Consider the following 11659-nt stretch of genomic DNA (forward strand, 5'->3'; position numbering starts at 1 on the left):
TTGTCCCTTTAGTTAGTAGCTTAGACCATCTGTCCCTCAAACGCCCGCGGGCGCGCCTGACCGGGCACTCCCTATATCAGCATCTCCACACCCGCGTATCTTATATTCCGTCCCTATATTCATACAAAACCATGCAACGTTGATAAAAACTATGTAGATCATGAGCGGACATACAAATGCACAATCGGTTCATCAAAATATCACAGCCGGATCATCAAAAGATAGGCAAAGTTCACATAATACACATAATACGGCGGACAAGTTCAAACTACAACTAAAAACTTGAAATAAAGAAGGATCTTCACTACTTCCTCGCCGGCCCTTTGCCCTTCCGGTCGCCGGCGCAGCTGTAGGAGTCCACGGCAGGAGGTGGGTCCTTGTTGGAGCCGTCGGACCCGTCAGAGGAGGAGGAATCGGAGATGGCGATGAAGCCTTGTAAGCGTCAGACGACGCGGTCTTGGTTGCGCTTGAGCTTGGCCACCCTCGCCGCCTCCCTCGCTGCCTCCGCCGCCTCCGGCTCGGATTGCTCAATGTCGAGCCAGAGCTGCTTGGCGTTGAGCCTCCGGAGAAGTTGGGCCTTCGTCTCCGCCTCAGCCAGTGACTGGCGGCACGCCCACTCGAAGAGACGGTCCTCCTCGTCGGGCACCCGGCGCTGGCGAGCGGACTGCGCAGACCTGTCGGACCCGCCCGCCATCTCCCTTGCCCTTTGCCTCTCGCGGTGGGCAGTTCGTGCCTCCGACTTCGGAGTCCGCATCCATGGCGTCGGCTAAGCGGGCACTAGAACCCAGCGCTGCACGCGCGGAGCAGCAGCCGGAGGTGGAGGATGCCGTTGGGCAAGAGGAATGAAAGTGCCGGCGCCGACATCGGCGCTGCTGTGACGGGCGACGGGGGGCGTCGCATCGGACCCGGAGCTGCCGCCCCTATCGACCCGTGAGCGCTCGAGCGCGATACAGAGCGCCAACTCCTCCTCGTCTCCAGAGCTGTCGTCGGAGTGGCTGCCGGTGTTGGACATGCTCGCCGGCGATAGATATTTGGCAGATTGGGGAAATGGGAGCGTCGGGGAGGAAAGGGGAAGGGAGCAAAGCGGAGCGGAGTGAGAGAGGGTTTCTGCCGAACGGGGGGTTTTGTGGGGTCGGGGTGGGCCAGCGGTGGGCCATGCTGACATGGCGCGCGTGTCCAGGCCGCCTCATATCCGCCCTACATTTGAAACGGATATGAGGGGTGCCGGTCAGCCTGGGCGTTTGAGGCCCATTTGAGAGCTCTGGTTAGGTCGGTATTTTGTGACCGGTAAGTGACCAGACGGCCTGCCCGGGTGTATAAGATGGATATAGGGCACCCGGCTGCAGATGCTCCTACGACTAGCATTAAGAAAACACATGGCCTATACTTTTTATAATCTCAACCCCATCCAATTTTGGGAGCTTAACGACAGTAGTAATTAATTAATATTTTAACATTCAATTTTTAGCAAAATAAATATAAGATTGTTTTGGCTTGTCCCTTAATAGTTTCACAGAAGTATCATAAAAACTCAATTGGAAAAACAGTTTTCAAGGGGCTTTACTATGGCCTACTGAGAAAACCAACTTTTTAATGTCTTCTACTATATTGAATTCTTCCAACATGTACCCATTAAATGTTGGGAGGGCGGATGGCAGGCCAAGCGGCGAGGTGGTTAATGGTGGCCGACAGACGGACGGACGGATAACATTCGCATGCAGACGTCGGAGTAGGTTCTTTGGCAACCCCACATGTTTAATGAAGGCGCGGACGAACGGGTGTCATTTGAATGCGAAGAGAAGGCGCATGCACTGGGAAGCGGCACGGGTGGCGCTCTCGACCTGCGCGCCGTTTCAATGTCGGCTCCAGTGAAAGATTGCATCCGCTCTGCGCCATCATGAATGTGACGCTGACGCTCTGGAGCGGCATTGAACGCTTCGAGCGGGAAAGGACGCGAGCGAGGGAGAGGGTTTTGGGTGTGCCAGGGTTGTCGGATGCATGCGCTACAACTGTCCCGACGCCTACAAAGACCCCCTCGGTTTGCCTCCGGTTCGAGGGGAAAAGGACGTCTAGGCCGGCTAGCGGCCAGATACAGAACCGTGATAGATGATAAACACGTCTGGATCATGCAGTACTAACGAATGCAGCTACTAGACAGAGCGTAGATGCATTTGCAATCCCCGGCACTTAAGACTTGCCAACGATAATTTCAATCTCTTCAATCTCTGAGACGATGGCGCAACGGCAATTACGAGCTCCACGCTGTCGCAGCACTATGGCGCCTTGATGGCCCCTCCCCCAAATTCAATACCGTCGTACTACATCAATGGCACCAAAAGCTGCCCCGAAGCAACACGTGCTACACACGTATCCACACAACAGGCTAAACGCAAGGACGAGAAAGATTTGCATGGAATTATTAGCCCTGATCCTGTTGGCCCAACCATTTTTCCCTCCGAGAAATGCCGTCGCATGCAGGAAACATCACGGCGCCGGTGCAGCAAAGACCATGCATGCACGATGCATCGACGGAAGAATTGAAGATCGAGCTGGCTCTCCCAGCAGCATTTGCTTCTGGCCTGTGGTGGTGTGCCGTGTACGCATCAATGCATGGCAACTCCAGCTCGACCCAACGACCCATATTAATAGGGCAAATTGAAGGGGTGCCATGGCCATGCAGACGCAAATGCATGCTGCGACGCGTTGGCCCCCAGCCCCACACCGCATTACAGCCTGCGCTAGCTCTGCGGGCTCTCCTTCAAGACCGAACACCACCACAAGCCTCATCTCATAGTCGGACAGAAACGAGTAACTACCGCCACTGTACAACATATCACAGGAGTCAGGAGAGAGCAAATGCAGCGAGCAGGTCACAGTGGCAAATGGCAATGATGAGCGAAAGAGATCGACTCCACAGCACCAGCTTTATACACGTTGTACTGGTACCAGCTCTGAAGAGACTTTGGGATACTATCTTGGGCAAAGGAAAATCTGAATGTTCATTAATTGATTGGAGGCTTTTACATTGATGGACAGAAGTCAATACCCGAACCATTCATCCTCTGCTGCGGCGATGGGAGGAGGATCAAAAGGGAGGAGAAGAAGAAGAAAATACAGAAAAAGAAAGAAGAAGATGATGATAGTACGTGGCCGCGGCGAGAGGAACGGGACAAGCATGGTGCGTTCTTGACTCCTTCGGGCTCATGCAAAGCCTCCAACTTCGAGATCGAGACGTGCTTGTGCATGCGTGCATGCATGCATGCAAACTCCAAACGTAAGTAACCCTGCAAACCAAGAGATGATCATAGCTAGACGAGACTCACTAGATACCTAACCAAATGTGGAAGAAGACGACGACGACGAGGTCGTGGGCGAGTGGGCGCCCATCCAGCGACCGGACGGCGTGGTGACAGCGGCGGCGCCAGAGGATGAACCCCAGCCGAGCGACACCACCACCACCACCACCACGGCGCGGCTCCTCCGTCTCCATGAATGCGCGGGGCATTCAAGGCTCCAACCAACCAAAACCCCGGTTCGCCTTGAATGGGAATGAATGGCGGGGGAGGAGCTCTTACTCGCTCCCGCTGACGGAGGGCAGGCGGAGCGCCCCTCATCAATGGCTGCTGCCGCAGTTCAGGGCCGCCTTGATTTGCTCCACAGTGGTGCCGATGAGGCTGTTGACCGTGGCCACTGACTCCGCGTTCAGCCGCGACGACGGCAGGCTGCTTACCAGGATCTGGAACGCCACCGTCACCACCGACCCCGTGCTGCTGGACGCGCGGCCGTCGGGCAGGATGGTGAAGCCTGACGGCAGCAGCGGGATCGCCGACGGGTCCTCGCCGCTCATCACCACGTTCGCCGCCGGGAGGTCGATCGGCGCGTACACCACCAGCGACCCCGACGCGTCCGCGCAGCTCTCCTGCAGGATCAGCATGCTGTTCTGGCTCGCGTTCAGGCCCTGCATTCCGTCGAACACCTCGTTAAGTTAAACACCTACGTCTGCCATTGGCAAAGTTACGAGCTAGGCGATGCTTACTCTGAGCAAGGAGATGGAGTTGCCCGGGTGAGAGCCGTTGGGGATGCGGGACACCTCCTGCACCGGGTTGCCGTGCGAGAGCACGTCCCACTGGGAGCGCGTGTTCTCGTCGCTCACGAAGGCGAACACCCGGTCGCAGGACACGGGGAGCCAAATGGAGGTGGCGGCGCTGAGCACCACGCCGCTGGGCTGCCCGGGGTCCGTGCTGCGGTGCACCATGACGCGCACGCCCGCCGCGTCGTCCACGCCCGCGCCCGGCCCCGAAAGCGTCGTCCACCGGTGCTGCTGCGACGCGCTCAGGCTGGCGCAGAAGCTGCCCACCATCCGCTGCGACAGCCTCATCATGCTCCTCTTGCCCTCCAACGTCACCCCGGCGATGTCCCTGTGCGGCGGCGTCACGAGGCACGCGTGCCGCTCGCACGCCCTCTGCAGCGCCGCCAGCCACCGGTGCGCCCCGAACGCCGCGCCGCTCAGGACGAGGTCGCGGTAGAGCTGGTTGATGGGGGTCTTGTCCTCCGTCTCCATGTGTTCGACCCAGGTCACCTGACCGAACGATCAATTCCACGCGCGTCATGACACACCCGATCGCAATGTGGCAAAGCAAATGATGGTGAACTAAGCCGCCGCCGGCGACGGGCGTACCTTGGAGTAGCCATTGGACATATCGGCGATGAGGCAGCCCGAGGGGAGCCTGCGAGAGCGGGCCGGCGGCGCGCCGTAGCGGGCGTCCCGCTGCAAGTCCACCGAGACGTCGGCGATCGCCCACAGGCCTTGCTCGATCTGCCGGCAGTAGCGGAGGAAGCAAAACTCGCGCGTCGGGACGACCGGCGACATCACGTGCAGCTCCTCGTACATCTGCGGCGCCACACCAGTAAAAAAAAAAGTAAAATGCTCGTCCATGTGCGCCTAATGACATGACTAAATTAAAGGAGCAATCCACCCGTGCAAAATGGACTCCGCGGTGGTCTGGCCTTACCAGCACCAAAGACTCGCTCCGGCCGGCCATGCCGTTCACGAGAACGTCGATCGTGCGCGCCCTGGTCACGATAGTCGGGAAGAACTCCGTCCACTTGCTCTGCAGAGACACACACAACAATGGCCAGTGCACGTCACGCAAACGATTCCATCGGTCAATGGATGTCAAAATGCAACGAAGCCTCACCGAGTCCATGAACATGTCGACGAGGGCGATGGCGCTGGTGAGCACGAGGCACGAGTCGCGGGAGCCCTCGACGTGCACGTCGGGGCCGCGGAACGAGCTGCTCCCGGGCTTGGCGAAGATGCTGTCGTACGTGTCGACGTTGAGCACCTCCCGGCCGCCCGCCGCCTTGACCCAGAGGTGCTCGCCGGCCTGCGCCAGCCTGATGAACTCGTCCATGGCCCGCGTCGCCATCTCGGCCATCATCGGCCGCTCCATCTCCGACACGGGCGCCGGGAGCTGGAAAGGGGAGCTCCCGCCCAGCGGGTCCAGGTCCAGCGCCGGGCCGAGCGCCACCGGGCTGCCGAGCCCGCCGACGGAGAGCTCCAGCGACGACATGGAGAGCGGCTGCATCGACGGCAGCTGCGTGATGGGCCGCCCCAGGTACTTGGACGTGAGGCTGGACACCCGGTCAAGCTGCACCCAACCAAAACCACCATGCCGATCGTGGTGTCAGCGCAAATCGCGGCGGGGCAAGCAAATGCGGGAGGCGGAGTGGTAGTTAGGCGGCGTGCGCTCTGCTTGCCTCTTCTTTGAGGTGGGCGTTCTCCATGCGGAGCTTGTGCTCGTCGAAGTAGTCGTCGGCGCCGGAGTGCGGGCCGCCGCAGGTCGGGCAGATGACGTTCTTGAGCGCCTCGCGCATGGCGATGTTCTCGCAGCGGATCTTGTCGTTCTCCGCGCGGAGGAAGCAGTTGTCAGCGCGCTCGTGCTGCGCCTGCGATCGCGTCGTCGCCGCCGCCAAGCCAAGCCAAAATTAGAAGCGACACACATGGAACGAATTAATTTGGCTTAATTGCCGGCCGTCTCGCTCAGCAAAACACGAAGAGGGATCAGGAATCATCTCGTTCCGAAATAAGGAGGGTGAAAAAGATGGCTTGCGGACATGGATGATGGGATGGGTGCGTACCTTCATCTGAGTCCGGCGGTTCTGGAACCAGAACTTGATCTGCCTGGGCTCCAGCCCCAGCTCCCGGCTGAGGTGCAGCCGCTGGTTCTCGTCCGGGTGCGGGCACTCCTTGAACATCCTGCGCGCACACGCACACCACCGAAGATGAGCAAGAGACAATGAAGAAATCAACAGAGGCAAGGGCGGCGGGGGGAAGGGACGAGTGAATTCACATACGCCTCGAGCTGCTGAATCTGGCGCGGGGTGTGGCGGTGGTACCGCTTCTTGCGGCGGTGCGCCTCGGAGCCCGGCACGAGGTCGTCGCCGAAGTCCATGGCCCCCGGCTTCCCGGCGCCTGCCTCCTCGGTCTCTTCTCGGCTTCCCACGTCGTTTGCTTGGAGCGCCCGCAGTCCGGCGACTAGTAGCAAGAAGCAGCGCTGCGCTGGTGCTACGATCGAGGTCTAGTGCTAGTACTAGGCGGCGCTATATAGACAGATGCCTGCCCTTGCGTCGCGCCTGCTACGCCAAGCTCTGCGGTGCCACTAGACGCGCGCAAGAGGAAGAAAGAAGCGGCAGCAGGGCAGGGCATAGAGATGCAGCGAGCCAGCGGGGGCGCGGTACGAAGCAGTAACCTCTCTGGTCCTGGCGAAGCAGAAGCAGTAAACATGCATACAGCTCAGGAGGAAGGGAAGGAGAGGGAGCTAGTTGGAAGAGAAGAGAGAGGAGCTTTTCTTTCCCCGCCCCGCTGGAGTTCTCGGAGTCAGCAATCAGGAGGCATCCACCATTGCTGCACCTGCCCGCCTTCCTTAACTCCTCTCTCTCTCTCTCTCTCTCTCTCTCTCTCTCTCTCCAACTATAGCGCACGCATGGGCATGGCAGCGGGCCGGCGAGCGCGGGACACGCGCTCGATCTATGGCCTCGTTGGATTCGCGTTACGTCTACCCCCTCTCTCTCGCTCTCTCTACAGCTCTACTCGTCACTCTCTTTCGTACTCGTATGGTGCGGTACAGTGCCGGTACAGTGTGGAGGAGGGGCGATAACCGATGCGAGTTAAGGGCCGGAGGGAGGGAGTATTGAAAAGGGGCCCGCCGTCTTCGAGGCCTCGGCTGGCTGTCCTACTGTTGCTCGCTCTCCCTCTCCCTCGGCCGAGGGCGAGGGCGAGGGCGGGTACAGCTGGAGCCATTTATGTAGCAGCAGCACGGCATAGCGGGTCGGGTCTGGCCTGCTCTGTTGACTTTTCTTCCCCGTTCTCCGTCCACAGCACTATGCCCTCTGCTGTTTCTGCACTATGCTTAACAGTTAAACAAAGCCTAATTTGTGTGCTCAGTGCTGACTAAACAAAGAAAAGAAATCAAATCTTTACAAAAAAAAGAAACCCCCCGGAGGCTCACAAAACGATCTTTATTAAACGCAAGTACAAACACAAAGTCTCAGAACCATCGAAGGCTCACAAAACGATCCAAACTGGAGCAAAACGCAAAAGTCTAAGATGCCACATCCGGCGAAAAACAGGCTAAGATGCCTATACACCTATTCCCTCCGTTCCAAAATAGATGATCCAACTTTGTACTACTAAATTTAGTATAAAGTTGGCTCATCTATTTTGAAACGGATGGAGTATCTATTATTAGCTTGTCATCTAAATCGGTTGAATATAAGCTGTGCTATCATCTCCCATCGGTTGCATCCAGTAGCCAAAAGCTTCCTGGAGTATGCGGAGATCAAATCTACGTACACCTACTCCTGCTTAATACGTGTTTATGATTATTTTCTTTTGCTGCGCGTGTGCAACCTTAATTTAACCTGGCTTTTGGGGTTTCGATTGGACTGAGTAGGACTGGTGATGGGCCGGATGGATGGATCCTGCACCGGGATCAGACGAGAGATCCGAGGCCGGAAACCTGGAAAGGAACGAGCCGACATTAAATTGCCGCTGTGTCCCAAATGGCATCGGGATCCGAAACCGAAAGGTTGAACTCACCACTTCCTTCTATGCCTCTCCTCCTCCTCTCTCTCCCACATCACCTGCCAGCGGAGCAACGCAGACCTGCAGCCATTTCCATGGTGCTTCCAAACCTGAGATTCCATGATAATCTCGGGGAGTAACGCCGCCATTAACATAATCGTCTTGCCGAATTGTCAATTGGTTCCATCAAGTCAGCTGTGGAGCACCATGACCATTGACTTGACTACCTATCTGGCTTAACCATCCAGCTTTATTTCCGGACGTTAATTCAGCTACGGTAATACTATAATGCTTTGCTCCCCATCAGGAGGCGTGCTGGACTAGCAACTTGAACTAGTATCATAATAACGTGAAGCGCACACTCACGGGATGTGATGTGCATTGACTTTCCACTCCCATGAATAGTTGCCACTGCGAGTACAGCATGACTGGATCACTCGCTTGACAAAAAAAAGAGACGGTACTCCGCATGAATAGTCGAGTAGGAGTACCACCACTTCTGGAACATTGGATTATTCGGATCAACTTTTCATCTCCGAGGCACGGAATCAAAATAACAGTTACACTTTTTTTGCGGGAAATAAATAACAATAGTGCTAGCAGTTTCAAAAAGGAGAAATACTAGAGATGGAGCCCCAATTACAGTACAGTACTAGTACTACTACTTTTGATTTGAAGGTTACATTTGGAACACGGAGAACCATTTTGCTTACCACACTAAAAACGATTAATCAATGAATCGCTGGTTGGTCGATCGTGATGTGGCCTGTGCGAGTGGAGGGAGTAGTAGTACACCTACTACAGCAAATTCAGGTTCCCATTTACTCCGATTCATTGCTGGCGCGCCCTCATTATTTCCCTTAAATGTTTCATATCCTGTGCGCGTCAATTGAATTGAATTCATTTGGCCGAGCTCCCGGTGGATGGACGTATTTATCATGGGAGTAATCTCCCTCCCTTGCTGCGGCTGCAAAGCTGGGCTACCTCCAGTCCACCACTAGTCTGCAGCTGATGATGAACATATGTTGGCATCTTACACTTGAAAGAAAAAAAAGGAAGTTTCGATTTGGGCCAATGCAGGTGCTAAGCATTTGCGTAATGTAATACCGCGAGAGTAATTGTTTTGCTTTTCCGCCGCTTGGCGATGTCTGTTCTGACCTCTCCTTATTAAATGAAAATGGCAAGTCTTTTGCCTTGTTTCAAAAAAAAAGCTGGGCTACCTCCAGTCAACCACTAGTCTGCAGCTGATGATGAACATATGTTGGCATCTTACACTTGAAAGAAAAAGAAGATCAGTACGTCTCGGTCGAGTAGTTATTTTTAGCAGGAAAATTGATGGCATGATATAAGATAGTTTACTTAGAGCTCAGCAACAACATTTGCCTTCTTTGACAGTTCACACCTTGGTCTCGTGTCCTTATCGCCACCCAGGAATAATGGGGGGTGCATACGTGTGTACACTAAAGAAGGTCGCATCTCGCATAGGAGTGGTAAGATTGGTCACGATCGTGGCGACGTTCACCTGTGTAGCCATCACAAATCGGACATTTCGAGGTTGGGCTCCAGATGCGCACAGGTGCGGCGCCAGGTTGAGGAGACAGTGTTTTACCATTTTCCAGTTGCCCATTCCCTGTCCCCTCGCCCTAGCAGCTTGACTAGACACCACGGACGGAGTAGTAGTTACTACTGGAGTACATGACATCCCCAATACGTCACAACTGAAAACAAAAATGAGAGGAACAGTATGAGCCTCGCAACTTCTGTGAAGAAGACAGATTATCTGCTTGATGATCATCAGTCTTCTCTCGCACAGGGAGTGCAAATTTATGCAAGTACGCATACAGCCAAGTATCCAGCGTGGTGATTTGGTGTCTTGAAAGAACTTATTATTAGCACGGGGATTGGTGTCTGCCGTTGAAGGATTGATTCTCTCATCGGATTAGTCTACGGCGACGGACGGACGTAATAAAGATGAGGGTCAAGGCCACGAACTGGCTGACTGAACACTGATGGTGCTCGTGGCGGCTGCATGCACTTGCACTAGACCGGCGGCAGTGCTCCGGATGGGTGAATACACCCCAGCGACCGAGCGCAGCGGAGCGTAAATGAGCGGATTGATGGCGGTGGTACGCACCACATAAAGACGGTGGACGGAGTGCCCCCTCCGCCGGTCCGCCCTTTCCATCGTCGACGCCGCTCCGGCCCCGGCACCCCGCCGGGCCGGCGCCGTCTGTCCGTCAGACCCAGGGCATGTACGTGCAGCGACCGTGGCCGGACGGAGCCGGGGAGCCGCCACGTGCTGCGGGGCGAGACGGATAGGAGGAAGGTGTGCCTGTGTCCTTGTTGTGTTTGTCTTGACCGTGATGCACGCGGCGCAGGTGGCGGCTCCGGCGGCCTGCGCTGCATTCGTGCATGGACTTGGACGACCGCCGAACGATGCACGGTGAGCCGGCGAGGCTTCCCGTCGACGCTCCACAGTCCCTGTGCGGATCAATTGACGAGAACGCTGGATCGGTCGTGGTGAATTTACGTGCGCGCGGCTCGATTTGGTCCAACGGACACTGCACCTGTGAATGTTACGTGCAGTAGGCGCCTCCATGAAAAAGCTTGGGACTACTGCTGTGCTGCACGGGTTGAAGCATCGTGAAACAGAAATAGCACCGCCGACCAAAACTCAAAAAGCCGTCGTCAAACACACACACACACTCCCGGGGGGGGGGGGGGGGGGGGGGGGGGGATAAAAGTCGTAGATTGATTAACCCAGTCTCCAATAATTGGGATGAGGATCTGATTAGACAAACTATGTGGACCATTGACGCACAACGGATTCTTTCAATCCTAATTTCGCAACATAGTATGGAGTTATACGAAAAATGGTATGTTTCCGATACGGTCTGCTTACTCTGTGGAATGGAACTATCAGTATGGGAGCAAACTAAAATATTCCAACAGGATTGGACGGAGCACACCTAACCCTATATGGTGTCAGATATGGAAGTTATCTTGTCCGGCTAAAGTCAAAAAAAAAAAAATTTATGGCGGACACTACATGGCACTCTTCCATGTCGGGCAACACTCACTAATAGACACATGAAGGTCTCGCCCTCTTGCCCTACATACTCTCAGGGTGTAGAAGATACGAAGCACTTGCTTTTCCTATGTAGAAAAGCCAAGGAGGTTTGGAAAAGGCTAGGGTTGGATATGATTATTGAGAGAGCTTGTGAGATTGATCGTGCTGGAGAGGCAACATTGGAATACCTATTACTCCTTCCAGATCAAGATCTGCGCATTTTGGGGTACGAAAATGTTCGAGAAATGATAGCAATCTCAGCTTGGTATCTATGATGGGAAAGACGGAAATTAGTGCACAAGGAATTAACTCAAAATGCGACTCAGATCTCAATGGGGATCATAGCTCTTACATATAATTTTGTAAATGCATCATCTTCAAAGGCGTGCATGGAAAAGGGGGGTTGGCAATGTCCTTCTAGGGGCTTTGTGAAACTCAATGTTGACGCCTCTTTTGACCATGACTTGTTGGAGGATACCATGGGGGCAGTATTGAGAGACGAC

General features: G+C 55.2%; 1 protein-coding gene across 1 annotated transcript; it reads right to left on the bottom strand.

Moving 5' to 3' along the window:
* Positions 1-2975: 2975 nt before the first annotated feature.
* LOC109772467 (homeobox-leucine zipper protein ROC8) lies at positions 2976-7144 on the bottom strand. The gene is made up of 8 exons (XM_020331152.4): positions 6358-7144; positions 6142-6259; positions 5761-5949; positions 5199-5651; positions 5013-5111; positions 4679-4891; positions 4037-4579; positions 2976-3958 (listed from the first exon to the last, which is right to left on the bottom strand). The coding sequence occupies exons 1-8, from the start codon at positions 6453-6455 to the stop codon at positions 3614-3616; spliced, it is 2058 nt and encodes a 685-aa protein (XP_020186741.1). The 5' UTR covers positions 6456-7144; the 3' UTR covers positions 2976-3613.
* Between the last annotated feature and the right edge of the window lie 4515 nt (positions 7145-11659).

Source organism: Aegilops tauschii, chromosome 6, assembly GCF_002575655.3.
Source record: "Aegilops tauschii subsp. strangulata cultivar AL8/78 chromosome 6, Aet v6.0, whole genome shotgun sequence".
Classification (NCBI taxonomy): domain Eukaryota; kingdom Viridiplantae; phylum Streptophyta; class Magnoliopsida; order Poales; family Poaceae; genus Aegilops; species Aegilops tauschii.